The sequence below is a fragment of the Dendrobates tinctorius genome, unplaced genomic scaffold, assembly GCF_039654945.1.
Source record: "Dendrobates tinctorius isolate UK_male_01 unplaced genomic scaffold, ASM3965494v1 ptg000039l, whole genome shotgun sequence".
Lineage (NCBI taxonomy): Eukaryota > Metazoa > Chordata > Amphibia > Anura > Dendrobatidae > Dendrobates > Dendrobates tinctorius.
Window position 1 is genome coordinate 54248146 of NW_027361707.1, and position 25784 is coordinate 54273929.

General features: G+C 46.2%; 1 protein-coding gene across 1 annotated transcript in view; it reads left to right on the top strand.

Annotated features, from left to right (window-relative positions):
- The first annotated feature begins 203 nt into the window (after positions 1–203).
- Positions 204–25784, top strand: part of STIM2 (stromal interaction molecule 2) — a 101732-nt gene continuing 76151 nt past the window's right edge. Inside the window, exon 1 of the mRNA XM_073574715.1 lies at positions 204–719. Within this exon, the coding sequence (XP_073430816.1) occupies positions 317–719 (403 nt within the window). The 5' untranslated portion in view covers positions 204–316. The remainder of the gene's footprint in view (positions 720–25784) is intronic.

Below are 25784 nucleotides of genomic sequence, written 5' to 3' on the forward strand. Positions count from 1 at the left end.
CGTGCGCCCTTCCGTCACCCCCAGCGCCGGCAGGTTGTGTGTAAAGTCCCAGAAGTTGTCAGTCATCAGGGCTGGGGGCTTAGGTTCGGCTTGGAGCCGCCCAGGTTTCCTCTCACTCCTCCGCCTCCTCTCTCTGCCATTACTCAACCGCAGCAGCGTCACATCAGCCGCCCGCGCTCTCTCCATCCAGTCACTGACTGTGCTGAGGCCGTGACAGAGCTCTCCCGCTTAGCCTCGGAGCCCCGCCCCTTTCCTCTAGCTCCTCCAACTCCCTTCAGCCAAGCAGTCAGTAACTCGCCTAAGCCCCGCCTACTCCATGCGATCGCCACTATCGTGTATTTGCATTCTACGCTCCTACGCCACGCCCATACACTGCGGTGTCCCCGCCCCCGCTGCTGACGTGTGTGTGGGCGCGTTCGTGTGCGCTAGCCGGGAGTACGAGCGCGGCGGGTGTGAGCGTGTGACGGGTGAGAGGAGCGGAGCTGTTCCCGGCGCCCGAGATGTGATGACCCAAGCGGCGGCTACACGGGCTGCAGTCATGAGGAGCTGGGATGCGGCAGGCAGGAGGAAGAAGCATGGGGCTCCCGGGGCTTGGAGGCAGGGTCCCGGTGTGTGCCTGGCGCTGCTCCTCGCCGTCCTGCTGCCCCCGGCCTCGGTGTGCACGCTGTGTGAGGCGGACGGTGCGCGGAGGAGGCGGGATACCCCGGAGCTGCTGGCAGGTGAGCGGCGCCCTCCTGTGTAGTCGGGGTCGGAGCCCTGCTGTCGGAGGGCATGGAGCCTGGCACAGCTGTGTGAGTCTATAGTGGGGGGTCCTGGCCATGTGCACCCCTATGGTGGGGGGTCCTGAGCAGGTGTGGTGGCAGGCTGGGTGCAGACGTCAGGTCTTGTGGGGGCCTGCTGGTCATTGGGGTCTTCCTGCTGCCAATTTGTAAGCATTGCCCCTCATCCCAGTGGGGACCCCAGTACTGGTCCAGTGTGCAGGGTCTGGGCCCCATAGCTGCCTGGTCTGCCGCCTGGATCCCGCTCTGCCGCGGTCAATGGGGCGATTAGATCGTTGAGTCCTGTAGGAGATTGGATCCTACAGATGGGCACCCGCTTCTGTGGTGCGCCCAAAATGGCGTCTTCACCCCTGGAATCGAATGTTTAGGTGATGGAGACAAAGTATCTCCAGTTTTTTAGTCCAGAATGATAAGATCTGCCCATTGACCACTCAGGTTGGTGACAGCCGCAGGTTTCCCTCGGGTCAGAGGCGGCGCTCCTGTAACGAGCTGTGACCTTGCGCTGCTTTCTGATTCAATCATTGTGATCGGGCAGATTCTTCCTGACGGATTTAGTCCTGGAACGGATTTTAGTTGCTGTTGGTCAGATCTGTATGTGTAAAGGCGGCTCACCTGCACGTGGAACAGATGTGGACATGGGCATCTGAGGAGTATTTCACCCTTACAGATCCGGGGTCTCGGGGGGTGGGGGGCTAACCCCAGTGTCCTCCAGGCCGAGGGGCTATGACCCTGGATGATAACTGAGAATGGGCCACACGCATTGTCTGACCTCAGTAGTGGAGCACCACAACGGTATTGATGGCGTCTGTCCCCAACATAGACACCTGCAACTATGTGACCACTATATATAGGGGGGGGGGGGGCTACAGCACCAATGTGCTCAGAGCCTAGGTCAGCACCTGACCCTAATGCACATAGGAAACTTCTGGACTGGATATCTGTCCCCTCACGTACCCCGCACCCTTGCTGGTATCTCACCCTGCTACGTCCAAGTGGGGGTCTGCACCGTGCTCCCCCGGTAAATTCATTAATCCCCCCCCCCCCCCCCCGATGCGTCTGTCTTTATTTTTACTAATGCGCCATGGGAGCACTAATAGGACGACGCTGCTATGTTTGGGCCGGTGTAATGGAATCTCCTGTACAGATCAGATTTTAATGCTCTCCCTCCTAATAAAGGTGTATTCGGTGGTCTGATTCATCGGGGGGTGCAGCGCGGCTCTTCCTAGCTCTGCTCTTCCTGGAAACCTCCTGCTGTAGTAATGGCTTTTCCTATTTTTTTCCTAGATGATTGAGCGATGCAGAGCCTTCATGATTAGGCTGCACCTCGGTGGCGGAGCGTCTGTGGGGGGCTCTGCATGCAGCACTGCGGTATTCAGCAAACCGCTGCACATACGGAGTGCTGGAGCCGCAGATGGGAGGGAGGGGATGGATGTCGGGGGCTTCCCGGGCTCCCTGTGTGCAGGATTCCTTCTTCTTGGGCAATCCCTTTGTCATCGGTGCTGTAATTGTCAGCATCCTCCTAGTGGAATGAGGAAGCGGCAGGCGGAGGGACCGGCGAATGATTAGGTTTCACAGGGAAAGTGCTGAGCGTCTGGACACGGCGCTGCCATCCTCCGTGGGAAAGTGGGATTATCCGCAGGGTATTTGCTCGCAGCTTCTCACAGTTTACATATAGAAGCCGTGTACATAAATATTTGAGCCTCTTTGTAAATATATTGCATTACCTTTGCGGTGCTAATCTTCAGGTACAGCCTGTGTTATATGCCGGAGCTGCGTTCTCAATTCTGCCGGAATTCACCCAGAAGTGACCCGAGACTTCTCTCCTGGTTAAGCGTCCACAGAGGGCTTGCATATTTTGCTCAATGTGTTTTTTTTCATTAGGCAATGTGTTCGGCATAGTTCACACAGTGCAGCCAAAGGTGGACTGGAAAGAAAGGAATAATGTCAAGCTGTTTTCCAGTGCAGGGTTTGGAAAGTTTAAATGTAAACAATGTCTTATGGCGTAATCGAGCGCCGTTCACATCGGGAGGCGTGTGGGGTCGTTATAGTGCACGAGGCCTATTCAGATACAGTTGGGTCCATATATATTTGGACAGACAACATTTTTCTAATTTTGGTTCTAGACATTACCACAATGAATTTCACACAAAACAATTCAGATGCAGTTGACGTTCAGACTTTCAGCTTTCATTTGAGGGTATCCACATTAAAATTGGATGAAGGGTTTAGGAGTTTCAGCTCCTTAACATGTGCCACCCTGTTTTTAAACGGACCAAAAGTAATTGGACAGATTAATTGTAAATAAAATGTTCATTTCTAGTACTTGGTTGAAAACCCTTTGTTGGCAATGACTGCCTGAAGTCTTGAACTCATGGACATCACCAGACGCTGTGTTTCCTCCTTTTTGATGCTCTGCCAGGCCTTCACTGCGGTGGTTTTCAGTTGCTGTTTGTTTGTGGGCCTTTCTGTCTGAAGTTTAGTCTTTAACAAGTGAAATGCATGCTCAATTGGGATGAGATCAGGTGACTGACTTGGCCAGTCAAGAATCATAGAATCGTAGAGTTGGAAGGGACCTCCTGGGCCATCTGGTCCAACCCCCTGCTCAAAGCAGGATTCGCTAAATCATCCCAGTCAGATGTCTGTCCAGCCTCTGCTTGAAGACTTCCATTGAAGGAGAACTCACCACTTCTCGTGGCAGCCTGTTCCACTCATTGATCACTCTAACTGTCAAAAAGTTTTTTCTAATATCTAATCTGTGTCTCCTCCCATTCAGTTTCATCCCATTGCTTCTAGTCTTTCCTTGTGCAAATGAGAATAAAGTTGATCCTTCTACAATGTGACAGCCCTTTAGATATTTGTAGACAGCTATTAAGTCTCCTCTCAGTCTTCTCTTTTGCAAACTAAACATTCCCAAATCCTGCAACCTTTCCTCATAAGACAGGGTTTGCAGACCGGTCACCATTCTGGTCGCTCTTTTCTGAACTTGCTCCAGTTTGTTGATGTCCTTTTTAAAATGTGGTGCCCAAAACTGGACACAATATTCCAGATGAGGTCTGACCAAAGAGGAGTAGAGGGAAATAATGACTTCACGTGATCTAGACTGTATGCTTCTGTTAATACATCCTAGAATTGCATTTGCCTTTTTTGCTGCTGCATCACACTGTTGACTCATATTCAGTCTGTGATCTATTAGTATACCCAAGTCTTTTTCACATGTGCTGTCACTTAGCCCTATTCCTCCCATTCTATATATGCTTTTTTCATTTTTATTGCCCAGATGTAGTACTTTGCATTTCTCCCTGTTAAAAACCATTCTGTTAGTTGCTGCCCACTTCTCCAGTTTATTTAAATCTTTTTGAATCCTCTCTCTCTCTTCTCTAGTATTAGCTATCCCTCCTAGCTTTGTGTCATCAGCAAATTTAATCAGTTTACCCTCAATTCCTTCATCTAAATCGTTGATAAAGATGTTGAACAATACAGGGCCCAGGACAGAGCCCTGTGGTACCCCACTTGAGACATTCTTCCAACTGGATGTGCAGCCATTTACGACCACTCTTTGGGTCCGATCACTAAGCCAGTTATGAATCCACCTAACAGTTGCCTTGTCCATTCCATACTTAGTCATTTTTTCAATAAGGATTGTATGAGAGACTTTGTCTCATGCTTTGCTGAAGTCAAGATATACTATATCTACAGCATTTCCTTGATCCACCCAATCAGTGATACCGTCATAGAAGGAAATTAAGTTAGTCTGACATGACTTATTAGTCATTATTAGTGTTTTACAGATGATGTGTTATGCTTTGGATCATGAGCTGTACCACGGCTTCACCATACTTTTCTCTTTCCATCATTCTGGTAGTGGTTGATCTTGGTTTCATCTGTCCAAGGAATGTTCTTCCAGAACTGTGCTGGCTTTTTTAGATGTTTTTTTTAGCAAAGTCCAGTCTAGCCTTTTTATTCTTGATGCTTATGAGTGGCTTGCACCGTGCAGTGAACCCTCTGTATTTACTTTCATGCAGTCTTCTCTTTATGGTAGATTTGGATATTGATACACCTACCTCCTGGAGAGTGTTGTTCACTTGGTTGGCTGTTGTTAAGGGGTTTCTCTTCACCATGGAGACTATTCTGCGATCATCCACCACTGTTGTCTTCCGTGGGCGCCCAGGTCTTTTTTGCATTGATGAGTTCACCAGTGCTTGCTTTCTTTCTCAGGATGTACTAAACTGTAAATTTTGCCACTCCTAATGTTGTAGCAATTTCTCAGATGGGTTTTTTCTGTTTTTGCAGCTTAATGATGGCTTGTTTCACCTGCATGGAGAGCTCCTTTGACCGCATGTTTCCTTCACAGCAAAACCTTGCAAATGCAAGCACCACACCACAAATCAACTCCAGGCCTTTTATCTGCTTAATTGAGAATGACATAACAAAGGGATTGCCCACACCTGTCCATGAAATAGCTTTGAAGTCAATTGTCCAATTACTTTTGGTCCCTTTAAAAACAGGGTGGCATATGTTAAGGAACTGAAACTCCTAAACCCTTCATCCAGTTTTAATGTGGATACCCTCAAATGAAAGCTGAAAGTCTGAACTTCAACTGCATCCAAATTGTTTTGTTTAAAATTCATTGTGGTAATGTCTAGAACCAAAATTAGAAAAATGTTGTCTCTGTACAAATATATATGGACCTAACTGTACCTGCCGGCAGCAGATGCCCATGTCATCACATCTACAGACCCCCGCTTGCCTCCCTATGCGCCACTGATTACCCTATGGGCCAAATAATCAGTTCCTTATTATTTGCCTCTTCCCCTCACATAGACGTGGATGCTCATTGTGTTCTATCTGGCGTTAGTGATAAGGTGTTATGTGAGCATGCTAAGGTGCTAACCGAGTGACTTTGGCATGTGTTGCGGCTGTCGAACAGCAGTAGGGACTTGGACATATTATTCGAGCACTCCCGATGCTCAGATAACAACATATCTGAGCACTTTCGCTTATCACTAGCGTGCATGTATTCTGCATCGCGAGAGGAAAGTTGGTCAGTGCCAGGCACCTGCAGCGGCTTTTCTTCCCAAGAACAAAAAGGTTGGGTCTCTGGAAATGCCCAATCCTTTCCCTAAAATCTGCTATGGGGGAACAGTAGAGCCCACCCCCCCTTACAATATGGTTGGGTTCACACAATACATGGTGGTCTCTGCTGAGCCATTCAGTGTTTCCAGGCCGATAGAGTCCAAAGTGACTGTATGGCCATTGTACCGGGACGGAGGCCGTCTGGAGCCTCATAATAGAAAATGGTATTTTCTTTGAAATGCTGGTTGTTTTTTTCCACGATTGCAGTGTAAACCCCGAGTGCTTAGCACTGTGTATGTATGACGCTACCTTTAGGCGGTCCGCTGGTGCCCCTAAAATCGCCAGGTTCGGCCGGCATTGATTGAAGGTGTATGTCCATCTTTTGCGACTTGTCTGAGTATATTTTCTGCTCCTGTTTTCAGTTCCAACCAGTAGAATTATGAGTGCAGCTCTGGGCGACAATATGTACTGTAGCTAGATCAGTTAGAAGAGCAGTGATGTTTTTACAAAGTTGCAGAACTGTACATTGTAGTTAAGTTTATGTAAATCATATAAAAAAAATAAGTCTGAAGGGCATCAAGCATGGAATGTCATAGGGTGATTGCTCTGCTGTAGAGCGTCACGCGTGGGATGTCATAGGGTGATTGCTCTGCTGTAGAGCGTCACGCGTGGGATGTCATAGGGTGATTGCTCTGCTGTAGAGCGTCACGCGTGGGATGTCATAGGGTGATCGCTCGGCTGTTGAGCGTCACGCGTGGAATGACATAGGGTGATCGCTCGGCTGTTGAGCGTCATGTGTGGAATGACATAGGGTGATCGCTCGGCTGTGGAGCATCATGCGTGGGATGTCATAGGGTAATCGCTCGGCTTTAGGGCGTCATGCGTGGGATGTCCTAGCGTGATCGCTTGGCTTTCAACACCTCCAAATCTCTTGATACAAGCAGCTATTTCTGTGTTCTGCATGAGCAATGATTTGAGCCCACACATTGCGTGACGTCCTATAAAGCTGCCTGTCCAGCCTCATAGTTGCTTTTACAGACACAAGTGGCTTCATGATGAGAATACTCTTTTAACCTAAAAATTTGCCACTAATATCTAACATTTTGTGTTTCCTGTTTGAAATTTCATATTGATCTGCCAGACCGGCTCCAGGAGTCTTTGGATCGGTTCCTAAAAACTCTAGAGGAACTGAAAAACTTTTGTTTGTTTGTGTTCCTGAACAAGCAGCAGAAGGCTCAGCGAATTCCTGGGCCCCTCATCTACGATTAATCTCTGACCCATGTATTTCTTACTGATTTCTGTGGTGCACAGACCAAGCATGGAACATATCAACAATAGCTACAATTCTGCTAGAAGTTCCCTATTGCTGAGGGAATGAGATCTGCACCATAAACCTGTTCACTATCGTTTGGCTTTATTCTGCTCTTTCTGTATTAGCTGTAGTTTTTTCTCCTTTATACTTTTGTGGTCACTATTAGTTTCCGTGTTTGGTGGTATGTACATGTCTGCATTGTGGAGCTTTGGGCCTTTCCTCCACTTACACCTGGAATTTTTTTTAAATTTAATTCCTTATGAAGCCAATGAAATGAATTACGGTTCTCCTGTGCGTGCGCGGGGGGGGGGGGGGGGGCTCTGCCACATGTAGGATGTTACCCATTACTGATGGAAAGAGAAGTGGCCTTCACAGTCTCAGCTGCTCAGGAAGCTGCAGCTGAAATCTTCTCCTGTCTCGCTCCCTTCCCCCATATAGAATACATTCCTGTACAGGATTTTTGTATCTTATTCGGCCCTCATATTTAGTGTATGGAGTTTTCTTTTTAAGCAAAATGCTCATGTTCTGGCTCAAACTGGACCAAAATAAAGCAATGTACAGGCAGAGCTGTCATTTAACATCTTCTGAGACTGGACAGTCCTCGGAGAAGGGACGGGAGTACGTAAAGGTGTGAAATCTTCAGTGCTCCATTATTTTATCCATTAATTTAACGTGGGCGCACTAGATGTAATTATCCCTTTTTGTATAATATTAACAGCAGCGTAAATGCAGAATGAAGCTTTCTTCCAGTTCCGATAGGGGTCCCAACAGATGACGTGCTCCCCGCTGGAGCAGGGTCCTGTGTGGCCACTGTGATGACTCTGCCCCATCACTGTGGCTTCACTGTGGCTATATAATGTGCACTTGGGCTTTCTTGGCGGTGTACGTCCTGGGCCGCGCTGACGTTGAACGCGGCACCTCCGACAGTGACTGAACTAGACTTGGAAACGTCTCCTTGTTCTCGGGGCTTCTCCTTTGTGTGGTCTGATGGCCGCAGGAAGGGAAGGCTGCATCCTGCTTTTCACAGCCAGTATTTCCAAGGTTGGACCTGTGACAAGAAAGTGGGCACTCGTGATGGCGTCACTTGTCTGGAGCCATTTATTACAGCAGCTCAGAAACCCCAAACCTTCCGTCTGAGGCAAGTGTGTGTTGCGTAGGTGAAGATTTCCTTATTCCTTTGTCAGTATGATGGGGACGAGGAGCAAGACAATATGAAAAATGACTTCATAGGTTTCCCTTCTGGTGTTTGCTCCATTTTTAATGAATATTCGGTCTCTGTCGTGTGAATACAGTATATACCGTTGATTTCCAAAGCTTTGAAGGGAACCTGTGAAAGCCAAAGTAAGGGCAGCGTGCTGCACAGTCTGGCGGCATTATTGCAGCCAGGTATGTTTTTCTCTGAAATGCCCAAGCTGTTTGGAAGAAAACTTAGTGGGGAAGCCGCCCAGGGACTATAGGGAGATTGAGACTAGCCCGGTGTCGCCCCTGGTCTCACCACACTGCTCTGATTGAAGTGACTGCCCTCTCTCATGTGTGTTCATAGGGAGAGACCTGTCAATCACCTGCAGTGGAGCGTGGAGAAGCCTGCCGTCGGCGCTGCCGGACTAGTCTCGTCTCTCCATGTAGTCCTCAGCTTCTCATGGTTTTACGTAAAACCATATGTGCCTGCAATCTTGGTTTGGGCAGCATGAATTGTATGATCGTTTTCCTTTAATAATAAAGATCATGGTTGGCCACCGCTACTACAAATTTAGTCCCTATTCTCATGCCCGGTAGCTTAGAATACACACGCTTTAAATTGACTGTTTTTTTTTTTTTTCTTCTTTGGTATTCTTCCAGCACTATATGAGCTAGAACTTCCTTTTCCTCACTTCTCAGAATACGTGGCGCCTGCCAATGTCTTGTCCACTCTGAACTATAAACAGCCTCTCCGTTTTACCTGTAACCAGTAATCTCATTTCATTGTCTCTCGCCTTCTCTTAGGCTAAAGCTTTGCCCAGTAATCATCCGTTAGAACGGATCCAGCAGAAATCCATCGACAAAAAAATGATGCAGACACAACTTTTTTGTCTGCCTGATAAAAAAAAAAAAAATACTGATTTCAACTGGATCTGTTTTGTTTAAAAAAACAGAAAACAAAAAAGAAAACATCCGTTACGTCGGATTAGATGGATATGATCAGGTCTCAGCAGCCTCTGGATATATCGATGTTCTCATTCATTGACAGTAAGCAGATGGTGATACTGTGTTTTGGAAAGTTGTAGATCTCCTTCCTGTAAGGACGAAGTACAGAATAATAGCTGAGAGAAGGTACCGGCCATGTTATATCGGGGGCCACCTCCTAATAATACATAATTGCTCTGCAATATAGTGATTTTCCTAATTGATCTGTTGGTTCGTATCCAAGAATTACAGACTGGAGGAAGGATTAGAGTCATGGTGTTCGCCAAAAGAACATCTGCCGTCGGGAGAGTATTTGTGAAAAGTCATGGGAAAGTTAGAAAGTATGTAATTAACACTCTCCCAAAAGACGGGAAAACACAAGCTGTAAGGTTGGATGGCAGAAATGTGTTGAGGCAGATAGTCCCTGGATCCAGGAACAGGAGGACCGCTTGTGCTTGACCTAAACTGGACACATCTGGGATTAGATATTGGAAGTGTCACTTTTAGGCCAGAGTCACCCTACAGCGTAACACGGCCAAGTGCTGTGAGATAAAGCATTGCATAGCGCTCGGCCCAGTGTTATACTATAGGGCAGCTCAGAAAGTGCACTGGGGGCGTGTAACTGCACTTGGGCATCTTCCTCCATGTGACACGCCCCCCCCAGTGCAGCCTGGTTTTCATTTTGCTTCTACACTGATTTCTGTTGGCTGGCACGTCAAATCCCTCTAAGAAACATAGAAACATTTTTTTTGGGATTGGAACTTCGGCATCTTGGCGGCTCCGCTTCTTGCATGTTTTAGTCCCGGGGGGGGTTGTTTCTGGGGTCGTCATAACACTTTTATTTCACTATTTCCAGGGGGAGCACAATTATTTGCTAGAGAAGACCTGTAATGGATAAGAAAAGCATGTTGAGATTGCTGACTGTTTCCTTTGAGCTTCTTCCATTTCTTGGGATTCCTGTAGTTACTTTTACTAAAAATAAGTGTTTATGTAAAGATGGGAGCTGTTTGTTCCGTTCAAAACAAAGCAACCTGGGGACGGGGCAGTGTGCGCCTGTGGGAGCAAATAGACCGGAATGAGGTGGAAATGAGCTCAGGAAAGGCTTTCCGAGCTGCTGTTTGTATGCTGGGGCGCACATCGTCCTCGTCCTGCGTTTCCTCTGTCCTGGCCCGTGTGCAAGAAACTAACTGAGGCTTCGTTGACGCCGCAGTGTTTTCCTCCGGATCTCTGTTACCTGACTTTTAGCAAGAATGGTGAGAATGGCATCTGAGGGCACAGGGCACTACTCAGTGTCATATAAGCCTAGTAGAATTAACCCTGTGCTGGAGCAGTGCGGGGGGGGGGGTACGTTTAAGAGTTAAAGTTGAATATTTGCAGTCACCCTCCCTTCCTTAGAAGAATGTCTTCCTCAGACCCCAACATTTGTTGTACTTGACAGCTGACTTTCCCTTAGCAGCCAGGACATTCTTACAGTTTCTGATCCAGATAAAGCTGAAAACAGGAAGATTATCGGGGATGCCGTGACCCCGCAAACTCTACACTTAGGGCAGTGGGCGTAAGAATTTGATGGAAACCAGATCTAAAGTAGGAAGAGACTTATGTAACTTGCCGAAAGAGTGGCACATAATATTTTTATCAATTCCCGCACTTGCCGATTTCCTCCATGAAAAAGGCTGTATAGTGCTTACCATAAGGACTCTCCCTAAGAGCCTAGTGCCAGGTTTTAAAGCAACAAAGAAGTGTAAATGCCCTCTTAGGGATGGAAAATTCTTTACAACAAATTACCCAAACGCGTAAGTAGACCCCATGTTAAGGGATGTAATAAAACATGACTTTTATTGAATCTCAATTAACAAATAGTAAAAAAAAATTAAATTGTTTACATGATCCTGTATTATTTATTTTGTTTGCAATCAGACTCCTAAATTGTAGATTGCTACCTTACTCCTTTATGATATCCCCAGCCCCCTGAGGAAGCCTGTCAAGCGAAACTTATTGAGGAGGCTGCTATTGATCGTTAATCGCTTTAGTTATTCTGATGTGCAGCGATAACATTAATACTTACCTTAGGATTTATTGTGGAGCCACAAGACTGCAGCTGTGACCAGTTAGTATTATTAGTAATTGATTAGGATAGACAATGTAAGAGGTAGGAATCTTTAATTTAGGAGTCTGATTGCAAACAAAATGAATAATACAGGATCACGTTAGCAATTTTTTTTATTGACCACTTTATTTAATTGAGATTCATTAAGTCATGTGTTTTATTACAGCCTTTAATATGGGGCCTATTTACCTGTTGGAGTAATTTGCTATAAAGAATAGTGCTAGGTTTGCCTCCAGAGAGAAGTCCTGGTCCCTGGTGCTACTTCTTGATCTAACTGAGGGCCATGGCAGGCTAAGAGCCTTGGAATGGTGTCCTTATTTTCCCGGTAATCTGTTATCACAGGGAACGATCCAGCATAACCGAGAAGAGTCTAGAGGCTCCAGTTCTCTACGGTATCATGGGGAAAGAGCCAGCATAACCGGGATAGAGTCTAGAGGCTCCAGTTCTCTACGGTATCATGGGGAAAGAGCCAGCATAACCGGGAAGAGTCTAGAGGCTCCAGTTCTCTACGGTATCATGGGGAACGAGCCAGCATAACCGGGATAGTCTAGAGGCTCCAGTTCTCTACGGTATCATGGGGAACGAGCCAGCATAACCGGGATAGAGTCTAGAGGCTCCAGTTCTCTACGGTATCATGGGGAACGAGCCAGCATAACCGGGAAGAGTCTAGAGGCTCCAGTTCTCTACGGTATCATGGGGAACGAGCCAGCATAACCGGGAAGAGTCTAGAGGCTCCAGTTCTCTATGGTATCATGGGGAAAGAGCCAGCATAACCGGGAAGAGTCTAGAGGCTCCAGTTCTCTACGGTATCATGGGGAACGAGCCAGCATAACCGGGATAGAGTCTAGAGGCGCCAGTTCTCTACGGTATCATGGGGAACGAGCCAGCATAACCGGGAAGAGTCTAGAGGCTCCAGTTCTCTACGGTATCATGGGGAATGAGCCAGCATAACCGGGAAGAGTCTAGAGGCTCCAGTTTTCTATGGTATCATGGGGGGAACAAGTCAGCATAACTGGGAACTGTCTAATAGCTCCAGTTCGTTACACTATCATAAGGAATGAGCCAGCATAACTGGGAAGAGTCTAGAGGCTCCAGTTCTCTACGATATCATGGGGAACGATCCAGCATAACCGGGGATAGTCTAGTAGCTCCAGTTTTCTACAGTATCATGGGGAACAATCCAGCATAACCGGGATGAGTCTTATGGCTCCAGTTCTCTACGCTATCGTGGGGAATGATCAAGCATAACCAGGATGAGTCTTATGACTCCAGTACTCCGAGTTGAGGATCAGATGCCAAATTGAAGGCTGGTGGAGTGATTAACACTTGTTAGAATAGGGATGGCAGTAGCATTTGCATAGAGGAGGAGGTCTATGGCAATCAGTGGAGCTCTTGGTGGGATCCAAAAAAATTTACTTTTATTATAAGTGAAATTAGCAAAAGTGTCTTGCACCTGATGCATAAATCCTTAAATGTCATTCTTTTTAGTCCCTAGGAAAGGAATGTGCGGTACTTGCATCCTCCTCACATATAACAAGTGGCACTAATATTCTGTATACTGCGGTGCACCCACACAAAGAGCAGGGACCGGTATATGACATATCAAGCAGAGCAGATGAATAAATGTTACTTTCTGCCAGTGTATGCGGCACGGATGAAAGCTTTTTGTGCCTGGTCTCCTGCTGTCCTCGCGATAACCTTCCTCTTCTGGTTCTTAAAGTGATAAATGTAGATGTCTCATCCTCTGGTTCTGCTCCATGTCTGACGTGGTCGTCGTGCTGCGATCGCTTACGTAACATTACAATATCTCAGATGATTGTATGTTACTCAGTCAGGCTCGCTCTAATAGCCGCTGATGGCCTCTGGAAATAGACGTGGTCTTCCTCGTATGAGCGGCTGTTGCTTGTTGTCCCTGATTTCGGTCCCATCTTCATTTTCAGCTTGTTAGGATCAGATCACATTCTTTATAGTATTCCGATTTTTCAAAAAAAAAACCCCATAAACATGCTAGATCCTATTAAAGATCCATTGTGCTTTTATCTTTAATGAGTCACACAGGAGAGGTGTGATTTCCGGACGCTTCAGCACGTCAGAGCAGTGTTTTGAGTGGTCTGTGAGGGTCTTGGCAGCAAGACAATTTTTTTTTTTTTCTATTCATCTTGTATTGTCTCCAGAACAGGGGCTCCTGTTACCCTTGCAGTAAGGAACAGAACCTGTGTGTGCCGAGCACAGCGGAAGGGGCATAATGCCCAGTGGCGCGCTTCTGCGTTTTCGTTTTGTCAAACTAAGGGGGTGGGGGGTCTTGGCTCCAAACCCATGTGACTATGATGTGTTAAAATTGTCACCGTGTAATGTTTCTCCTTTATTCATTGATGAAGGTACAACATCAGGAAAAATGGCCGTAAAGATAGGAAATGATTTATTCTTACCAGAGTCGCGCGTCAATTAAACATTTTGTGCAAAAACCTCGAGCTTTTCCTTTCTGCCGCGCTCCAGCTTGGCGTGCGGCACTAGATCCAAGCCAAGTGTTTGGTTGTGTTCTGCAGCGGGATGACTTGTGATGAGTAAGCGGTGTCAGGGAATGCGTGCCATCTGCTTGTCCCATTAAGACTGACTATTGGCACAGCACGTTTCACAATGTTTCATATCCTATAACAGTTGGTAAAAGCTAAAGCTGCTCCTCATATTGTGTTGTGTTTAAAAAAAAAAAAAATAAAAACACCCTCATATCAGAAGTCGATATTACTACTGAAGCGAGTCCTCTGACTGTATAGGTCCTAGCGCAACAATGTTCATTGTACCTGTTTTGTGGTAATCCAGTGTGCCATTGGTGGGAAATTAACCTTTGAAGTCACATTCAAAATTGTCTAGATCTGTATTGGGGGTGTGTTGGTGCAGTTACCCGCCTCCAGCGCACGTTCTGGCTAATTTGCATGTGGCATTAAAGCTTGCGTTCTCAGCTTGATACTAGAAGAATGGGTGTCATTGTTATTCTACTTCCTCTACATCACCCCCCACTGGTGCGATTTAGTAAAAATCTCCCGTTTAAAAATTGATTGAATTTTTTGGGAATTTTGTAGCCACCTATTGCTTTACATTAACATCTCACTACCACCCATAAGCATGTACATAATGTGCAGCACAGATTCATCTCATCTCTGACTCCACAGCATTGGTCACTGCTGAGCATGTGCATAAAGTGCAGCACAGATTCATCTCATCTATGACTCCACAGCACTGGTCACTACTGAGCATGTACATAAAGTGCAGCACAGATTCATCTCATCTCTGACCCCACAGCACTGGTCACTACTGAGCATGTACATAAAGTGCAGCACCGATTCATCTCATCTCACACCCCACAGCACTGGTCACTACTGAGCATGTACATAAAGTGCAGCACTGATTCATCTCATCTCCGACCCCACAGCACTGATCACTACAGAGCATGTACATAAAGTACAGTACAGATTCATCTCATCTCTGACCTCACAGCAGGAGTCGGAGATGAGATGAATCTGTGCTGCACTTTATGTACATGCTCAGTAGTGACCAGTGCTGTGGGGTCAGAGATGAGATGAATCTGTGCTGCACTTTATGTACATGCTCAGTAGTGACCAGTGCTGTGGGGTCAGAGATGAGATGAATCTGTGCTGCACTTTATGTACATACTCAGTAGTGACCAGTGCTGTGGGGTGAGAGATGAGATGAATCTGTGCTGCACTTTATGTACATGCTCAGTAGTGACCAGTGCTGTGGGGTCAGAGATGAGATGGAGATGAGATGAATCTGTGCTGCACTTTATGTACATGCTCAGTAGTGACCAGTGCTGTGGGGTGTGAGATGAGATAATCTGTGCTGCACTTTATGTACATACTCAGTAGTGACCATTGCTGTGGGGTCAGAGATGAGATGAATCTGTGCTGCACTTTATGTACATACTCAGTAGTGACCAGTGCTGTGGGGTCAGAGATGAGATGAATCTGTGCTGCACTTTATGTACATGCTCAGTAGTGACCAGTGCTGTGGGGTCAGAGATGAGATGGAGATGAGATGAATCTGTGCTGCACTTTATGTACATGCTCAGTAGTGACCAGTGCTGTGGAGTCATAGATGAGATGAATCTGTGCTGCACTTAATGTACATACTCAGTAGTGACCAGTGCTGTGGGGTCAGAGATGAGATGAATCTGTGCTGCACTTTATGTACATACTCAGTAGTGACCAGTGCTGTGGGGTGAGAGATGAGATGAATCTGTGCTGCACTTTATATACATACTCAGTAGTGACCAGTGCTGTGGGGTATGAGATGAATCTGTGCTGCACTTTATGTACATGCTCAGTAGTGACCAGTGCTGTGGGGTGAGAGATGAGATGAATCTGTGCTGCACTTTATGTACATGGTCAGTAGTGACCAGTGCTGTGGGGTGAGAGATGAGATGAATCTGTGCTGCACTTTATGTACATGCTCAATAGTGACCAGTGCTGTGGGGTGAGAGATGAGATGAATCTGTGCTGCACTTTATGTACATGCTCAATAGTGACCAGTGCTGTGGGGTGAGAGATGAGATGAATCTGTGCTGCACTTTATGTACATGCTCAGTAGTGACCAGTGCTGTGGGGTCAGAGATGAGATGGAGATGAGATGAATCTGTGCTGCACTTTATGTACATGCTCAGTAGTGACCAGTGCTGTGGAGTCATAGATGAGATGAATCTGTGCTGCACTTAATGTACATACTCAGTAGTGACCAGTGCTGTGGGGTCAGAGATGAGATGAATCTGTGCTGCACTTTATGTACATACTCAGTAGTGACCAGTGCTGTGGGGTGAGAGATGAGATGAATCTGTGCTGCACTTTATATACATACTCAGTAGTGACCAGTGCTGTGGGGTATGAGATGAATCTGTGCTGCACTTTATGTACATGCTCAGTAGTGACCAGTGCTGTGGGGTGAGAGATGAGATGAATCTGTGCTGCACTTTATGTACATGCTCAGTAGTGACCAGTGCTGTGGGGTGAGAGATGAGATGAATCTGTGCTGCACTTTATGTACATGCTCAATAGTGACCAGTGCTGTGGGGTGAGAGATGAGATGAATCTGTGCTGCACTTTATGTACATACTCAGTAGTGATCAGCACTGTGGAGTCATAAGGTAGTGTCACACTTAGCGATGCACCAGCGATCCCGACCAGCAATATGACGCAGTCAGGATCGCTGGTGCATCGCTAAGTGGTCGCTAGTGAGCTGCCACACAGGCAGATCTCACCAGCGACATCGCTGGGGACGGGGGTCGCTACTTACCTGTCACACTAGGCGATCCTGCGTCCTCCCGCCCGGCTCCATGCTAGTCTCTCCACTGGAAGCGCCGCAGGAAGCGCCCGACGAGAAACAGTCCAGCCTGTTCTCGCGCGATCAGCGATAAGCAGCAGGGGAGCGGTCGGAGGTAAGTATCAGACACAGCGATATCGCTAGCAATAACGCTATAACGTCACAAGTTATAGCGATATTGCTAGAGATATCGCTTAGTGTGACAGGCCCTATAGATGAGGTGAATCTGTGCTGCACTTTATGTACATGCTCAGTAGTGACCAGTGCTGTGGAGTCAGAGATGAGATGAATCTGTGCTGCACTTTATGTACATGCTCAGTAGTGACCAGTGCTGTGGAGTCAGAGGTGAGATGAATCTGTGCTGCACTTTATGCACATGCTCAGTAGTGACCAGTGCTGTGGAGTCAGATATGAGATGAATCTGTGCTGCACTTTATGTACATGCTCAGTAGTGACCAGTGCTGTGGAGTCAGAGATGAGGTGAATCTGTGCTGCACTTTATGTACATGCTGTGGGGTCAGAGATGAGATGAATCTGTTCTGCACTTTATGTACATGCTGTGGAGTCAGAGATGAGATGAATCTGTGCTGCACTTTATGTACATGCTGTGGGGTCAGAGATGAGATGAATCTGTGCTGCACTTTATGTACATGCTGTGGGGTCAGAGATGAGATGAATCTGTTCTGCACTTTATGTACATGCTGTGGAGCCAGAGATGAGGTGAATCTGTGCTGCACTTTATGTACATGCTGTGGGGTCAGAGATGAGATGAATCTGTTCTGCACTTTATGTACATGCTGTGGAGTCAGAGATGAGATGAATCTGTTCTGCACTTTATGTACATGCTGTGGAGTCAGAGATGAGATGAATCTGTGCTGCACTTTATGCACATGCTCAGTAGTGACCAGTGCTGTGGAGTCAGAGATGAGATGAATCTGTGCTGCACTTTATGTACATGCTCAGTAGTGACCAGTGATGTGGAGTCGTAGATGAGATGAATCTGTGCTGCACTTTATGTACATGCTCAGTAGTAACCAGTGCTGTGGAGTCGGGGAGATTGAGGAGTCAGTCGGTGTTGTGGCTTACCGACTCCACAGCCCTGTGGTCTACATCACAATTTTACAAGTCACAAAAATTCCAACTGGTTGAGTTTTTTTTAATGCTGCATTGTAAAGTGATCTCTTACCGAGTGACCTGCGTTGTACCCAAAACTGCCGTGTAGCCCCAGCCTAATAGTTATCACCTCCCAGTTTACTTGCTGATGCCCATTTGTGAACCTGTTGTTGCATCGTGAAAAAGTACCAGCAGTATATAGTCAGATAACTTTTTTTTTTTTTTATGTTTTATATGGAAATCTCATTGAAAATTGGGTAAAGATCCGTTTTGCATCGCAGCATTTCCTTTCATGGTTTTGGAGACCTGTGCTGCTTGGCATCGGGGCCGCGTGTTGCTTCAGCACCATGTATTGGGTTCTGCAGAATAATGTGTTCATTATGTGCAGGATGATTCTGCGAGAGTGAATTCCTTCATATCTAATTGTTGTGGTTGTGTCGTCCGCACTGCCGGAGTCATCCATGGGTAGAAAATGTGCCGGAGACTGGCAGCGTACATTGGAAATACTCAGTGCCTAGTTTTATGCTCCTGTCCCCACAACACCCTAAAAAGGGTCAAAATTGTAGCGTAAATAATGGGTCTACCAGGGCTGTGGAGTCGGAGCTCATTTTGGTGGAGTCGGTATAAAATACTCCGACTCCTAAACTAAATAATAAATTGGGTACAGTAGTTCAATGCAGAATGTGCTGAATATTTTTTCATAGGAATTTGGGAAAGTTATGAAATGTCCTATAAATGGCTGTTTTATTCCTGATCTAAGGCTACATTCACACACAGCGTTTTTGCTGCGTTTTTTGAGGATACATTTTTCAGCTGCAAAAGCAGATCAGCTTTTTGAAAAACCGCATCACCTCATAGATAGAGCTCATAGATAATGTTTTCAATAGCAAAAGCAGATTAGAAATCTGCTCTATCCATTTATCCATGTCTCTCTATCCATATCTTATCTGTACCAAAAAGAATGAAAGCCGGGTAGCACACAGACTTAACACTCCTTTTTTTTTTTTTTTTTTTTAGCACCAGTCAGGTACACCTCATATCTGCCCAAAAGGACGCCCAGGACAGGCATTGCTCGTCTTCAGTAACACATCAACATCAATTGATAGTTGGAATAAATAGCCTGCATTCACCACATCTTAAGGTGCAGGCTTTATTTTCAAGTGTAGGGGTGTGCAGTATGAGGTTCTGCAGCAGCTGAGGTGTTCAGTATGAGATTCTGCGGAACAGTATGAGGTTCTAATCCCCCCCCCCCCTAGTTTTGATCCTGGCTAAAACCGTTTCTTATAGATATGGCGAACCCTCAGGTAACCCTAAATGAAGGTCAATGGACACAGGTGGCTGAATTGAAGGAATTGCTTAATCACCTATTTACCGTGACTAAAAAATTACAAGCTGAGGATTTAACTCATGGCATTTTCATAAGGGAGTGGAAGAACTTGCTATTTTGCCTGTCCCAAAGAGGAGATTTAATCGCAGATGGCATTTCTGCTTCAATGAAACGGAGAGAGACACAGCTATTGGAAAATAAAATTTTTCTGGCAGCTGTTTATGTGGACCCGAGTCATCGTATATTGCTTGATGATCAACAGCTTACTAAAGGAAAAGAATCTCTGACTGAGGTAGCAGTTAGGATGAGTGGCCTACAGGACTGCCAGGCGCAAGAGGACTTGGGTCCTGACAGTGCTGATGCTGCCATATCTTCATCCTCATCAGATGAGGAGTTTGACTTTGACAAGTATTTGGATGACACGGAGCAGGCAAAGCGTTGCCGCAAGGAAAAAGATTTCACTCCGTCTCCTATAGCAAGCAGATTGACCATATTTCAGCAAAATGTTTCACTTGATCTCACAGAAAAAGAAAAATTCAACCGTTCATCAAAACTGGCTGTGCATGAGGCAATTCCTTTATACCCGGAAATTGTTAGAGATGTTGCCCATGTGGTTACGGCTTTGCCTCCAACCCATGTTAGTGTAGAGAGGTTGTTCTCTGGCCTTAAAATTATTAGGTCAGATTTGAGGTCATCTATGAAGGAGGATCTGATGGAGGCAATTCTATTTCTTAGAACAAATTCATAGACTGCACAAATGTTTAGTATGTTTTTGTTGAAATCTGTTTTTTGCCACTTACATAGTTTATTACATAGTGATATATATATATATATATATATATATTTTCGATATTACATGGTGTATTACATATTTACAATTTATTACAGTTTTTTGTGTTCTAAAGTTGTATTCCAATAAATAGATATTATGTTCTATCTAAATATCTTGATTATTGTATCATAAAAAATGATTAAATGTCTGATGTTCACATTGTACCACAAGAAATTTTTCACTTAAATATAAGCAATATATGTTGGAGTCGTGGAGTCAGAGTCGGAGTCGATGGAAGGGAAATTGAGGAGTCGGAGTCGCAGGTTTGGCCTACCGACTCTACAGCCCTGGGGTCTACTGCTTATAATAAAAACTGGTCACATTTTGATTACCTGCCTTGAAAGGTTGGAATTCTCAAGATTGTGTGCTCCTTCCATCTGTCCATATATCGAAGAGACCCGACCCCAAGAGGATTCACTAATGCAATGTACTGTATTTGTAATTATGTAGGTCAGTGTTTTGTGTCTTGTCCATCTTTAGTTCTTCATTTTGCACATCTCTAGAGATTAGTAAGATTTATTGATATCTAGGTCTTTGCTGTCAAAGCATAATTGTCATTTAAAGAGAACCTGTCATCTGGACTTGTCACTATACGGTAAAGCCACGGCCATAATGGCGCGGTGATGGTGATTAATCTGACAGCTGCAGTAAAGGCATCCCAACTAGGAAATGAGGGAAAAGAAGTTCTAGCACCTATAATTCTGGCAGAATTCTAATGAACGGTCGGTAACCACTGTTAAAGTGTTGTTCTAATGACGTCTTCTGTGCATTTTGCGGGCCTAGGGGGTAGGGTGGTCTTCTGCTTCTCCGCCCCTCTACCAGCCTCCTCTGTATCATTTACAGGTCACTAATTATTCAGTATCCTTCCTCCTTTTCAGATTTCTGCCTCCGCCACCATCATCAAGGTGGGCAGCGCTTGCATACTGTAATTATAAGGCCGATCTTCAATAAAACGGCGCCCATGTGGCATATGCACGGTTTAGAACTTCGGCTCGATGAAGAATTAATTGAGCTGATACGTTGATCTTTGCATCCACTGCCGCCATTTTATTTAAGACTCCCAATAAATCGCACTGCGCACACACTGCCCACCCCAGTGATTGCGACGGGGTGGAATTTTTTGAAAAGCAGGCAGGTCGCTAAATAGTGACCTGTAAGACACAAAGCTGGTAGAGGGGCGGAGGAGACCACCCTGCCCCCTAGGCCAGGGGTGGGCAGTTAATTTTCCCGAGGGGCCACATGAGAGACCGTGACTGTTGTGGAGGGCTGAACCAATAGGCCGGAATTAATTCTATTATCAATATATTACAATTAATGTTATCAATAATATAATAATTATATCATTTAATAGTAAGCAGAATTTTAGGTGTGCTGACAACCTGCTATATATCATTTGAACCCAAGTACAGCCCCTCCCTATATATACTGCATGATCCCCACACAGCCTCCCTATATACACTGCATGAGCCCCACACAGCCTCCCCGTATACGCTGCATGAAGCCCCACACAGCCTCCCCGTATACGCTGCATGAAGCCCCACACAGCCTCCCCTTATACACTGCATGAGCCCCACACAGCCTCCCTATATACACTGCATGAGCCCAACACAGCCTCCCCATATACACTGCATGAGCCCAACACAGCCTCCCCATATACACTGCATGAGCCCCACACAGCCTCCCCATATACACTTCATGAGCCCCACACAGCCTCCCCATATACACTGCATGAGCCCCACACAGCCTCCCCATATACACTGCATGAGCTCCACACAGCCTCCCCATATACACTGCATGAGCTCCACACAGCCTCCCCATGTACACTGCATGAGCCCCACACAGCCTCCCCATGTACACTGCATGAGCCACACACAGCCTCCCCGTATACGCTGCATGAAGCCCCACACATCCTCCCCGTATACGCTGCATGAGCCCCACACAGCCTCCCCGTATACGCTGCATGAGCCCCACACAGCCTCCCCATATATGCTGCATGAGCCCCACACAGCCTCCCCATATACAGTCATGGCCAAAAGCTTAGAGAATGACACAAATATTATATTTTCACATGATCTGCTGGCCTCTGGTTTTTATGTGTGTTTGTCAGATGTTTTTATCACATACAGAAATATAATTGCAATCATATTATGAGTAACCAAAGGTTATATTGACAGTTAGAATGAGTTAATGCAGCAAGTCAATATTTGCAGTGTTGACCCTTCTTCTTCAGGACCTCAGCAATTCTCCCTGGCATGCTCTCAATCAACTTCTGGATCAAATCCTGACTGATAGCAGTCCATTCTTGCAAAATCAATGCTTTTATTTTGTCTGAATTTGAAGGTTTTTGTTTGTCCACCCGTCTCTTGATGATTGACCACAAGTTCTCAATGGGATTAAGATCTGGGGAGTTTCAAGGCCATGGTCCCAAAATCTCTGTTTTGTTCCCTGAGCCATTTAGTTATCACCTTTGCTTTATGGCAAGGTGCTCCATCATGTTGAAAAAGGCATGGTTGATCGCCAAACTGCTCTTGGACGGTTGGGAGAAGTTGCTCTTGGAGGACATTCTGGTACCATTCTTTATTCATGGCTGTGTTTTTAGGCAAGACAGAGAGAGAGCCCATTTCCTTGGCTGAGAAGCAACCCCACACATGAATGGTTTCAGGATGCTTGACAGTTGGCATGAGACAAGACTGGTGGTAGCGCTCACCTGGTCTTCTCCGAATAAGCCGGTTTCCAGATGTCCCAAACAATCGAAAAGAGGATTCATCAGAGAAAATGACTTTACCCCAGTCCTCAGCAGTCCACTCCCTGTACCTCTTGCAGAATATCAGTCTGTCCATGATGTTTTTTCTGGAGAGAAGTGGCTTCTTTGCTGCCCTCCTTGAGACCAGGCCTTGCTCCAAGAGTCTCTGCCTCACAGTGCGTGCAGATGCACTCACACCTGCCTGCTGCCATTCCTGAGCAAGCTCTGCACGGCTGGTAGCCCGATCCCGCAGCTGAAACACTTTTAAGAGACGGTCCTGGCGCTTGCTGGTCTTTCTTGGGCGCCCTGGAGCCTTTTTGGCAACAAGGGAACCTCTCTCCTTGAAGTTCTTGATGATGCGATAGATTGTTGACTGAGGTGCAATCTTTCTAGCTGCGATACTCTTCCCTGTTAGGCCATTTTTGCGTAGTGCAATTATGACTGCACGTGTTTCTTTAGAGATAACCATGGTTAACAGAAGAGAAACAATGATGTCAAGCACCAGCCTCCTTTTAAAGTGTCCAGTGGTGTCATTCTTACTTAATCATGACAGATTGATCTCCAGCCCTGTCCTCATCAACACCCACACCTGTGTTAATGGAGCAATCACTGAAACGATGTTAGCTGGTCCTTTTAAGGCAGGGCTGCAATGATGTTGAAATGTGTTTTGGGGGATAAAGTTCATTTTCTAGGCAAATATTGACTTTGCAAGTAATTGCTGTTAAGCTGATCACTCTTTATAACATTCTGGAGTATATGCAAATTGCCATTAGAAAAAATGAAGCAGTAGACTTTGTAAAAATTAATATTTGTGTCATTCTCTAAACTTTTGGCCATGACTGTACACTGCATGAGCCCCACACAGCCTCCCCATATACACTGCATGAGCCCCACACAGCCTCCCTGTATAGGTTGCATGAGCCCCACACAGCCTCCCCGTATAGGCTGCATGAAGCCCAACACATCCTCCCCATATAGGCTGCATGAGCCCACACAGCATCCCCGTATAGGCAGCATTGAGCCCCACACAGCCTCCCCGTATAGGCAGCATGAAGCCCCACACAGCCTCCCTATATACAGTGCATGAAGCCCCACACAGCATCCCCGTATACACTGCATGAAGCCCCACACAGCCTCCCCGTATACACTGCATGAAGCCCCACACAGCCTCCCCGTGTACACTGCATGAGCCCCACACAGCCTCCCCGTGTACACTGCATGAGCCCCACACAGCCTCCCCGTGTACACTGCATGAGCCCCACACAGCCTCCCCGTGTACACTGCATGAGCCCCACACAGCCTCCCCATGTACACTGCATGGAGCCCCACACAGCCTCCCCTTATACACTGCATGAGCCCCACACAGCCTCCCCTTATACACTGCATGAGCCTCACACAGCCTCCTCGTATACACTGCATGAGCCCCACACAGCCTCCCCGTATACACTGCATGAGGCCCACACAGCCTGCTCATGCACACCCAAACATCCCATGCATATAAAAAAAAAACACCACATACTCCCCTCGGTCCACCAATGCAGTCAGCGACTCAGCGCAGATTGAGACAGAGCAGGCACGGTGTGGACCGGACAGGGACAGCCAGAGGGCCGGATGTGGCCCGCGGGCCGCACATTTCCCAGGTCTGCCCTAGGCAGATCCCAATGAACAGAAGACATCATTAGAGCAAAACTTTAGAGAACGTTTATTCAACAACCTTTACCTGTCAGATTAATTTGCATCACCGCCCCATTCCAGCCATGGCTTTACTGTATAGTGCCAAGTCCTGCTGACAGGTTCTCTTTAACAGAAGTCTTGTAGAAAAGCTGCCCCTATTCACTACAACAAATTAAACTGCTTTTTCTACTCATTCCAGTTTAATATGTTCGGAATCTGTCCTAATTTTCACGCTGTTACTTTTTTTTTTTTGAGTGATTAGTTACTGTTCATCAGAGTTCTGCCAGAATTATAGGTGCTGGAACTTCTTTTCCTTTATGTCCTAACCTGATTGCTCCAACTATCTTCCAGCGACGTGCCTGTCCTGAACTAGATGTCTACTCCCAAGTATGTCTTAGGGCATCTTTATTTTTATCTTTTTTGCCGTCTAGATTTATAGGAAACCTATATAGTGGATCGGCTATAAATGCCTCCCGGCTGTGGAGAATCTACATAGGACATGCTGTGGATACATTGTGATAAAGCTGGTAGAAGTTACAGCAATGGTCTAGTCACTTGCTGGGCGCTCGGGATTTGATGATCCAGGCTTGCAGTTAGAAAATCAGATCGGACCACCATGCTCGGGTTGGGAGACCCGTCGATCTTGGATGTCTGAATGAGCCTTAACGTTGCAATCAATAGTAGAAACTCTATAGGTTCTCATCAGTGATTGATTAAACACGGTGAAAACTGAGACGCTGATGAGAGTTGTGTGAGGTTTTATGCTGCGGCTATTCACTGCGGGTTTTACACCCTTTTGCTCAAGGCAAAATCTCCGGCAAAATCTGCAACAAATTAACACGTGCAGTTTCTTGATTTGACAATTTGTACATGTGAATGAAGTCTAAAATTACACTGACAAGCTAAAAAAAAAAAAATGTAAATATTGCCTAATTGTTTAGGAGTGCAGAGAAGGGCTCTATGAAGGGGACGTGTGCCGGCGGCGGCTCGCTGTTGTCCCCAGTTTACTTCCAAATGATCAATACTGCAATTTGCTGAGATCTGATAGACGCCAGCGCTCCTCGCTGTTGTAGATGAATGCGCACTCGTTACACCGTGTCACTCTGACAAATCCCTTTTGGTTTCTTGTGACAAATAATCCTGAGAACTGGCCCCGAGAAACAGTTTCAAAGAATCTTGGCAGAACCCGATAAGATAATGAGCGTTTGTACTCCTATGTTTTCTAGTGTACCTAGCGGCTAATGGGCTGGGAAGCGGAACACCTGGAAACCTGCGGAAAGTGTGGAAATGTTATATACATTAGTCTAAAGGTCGCCCGAGACAAATAGCT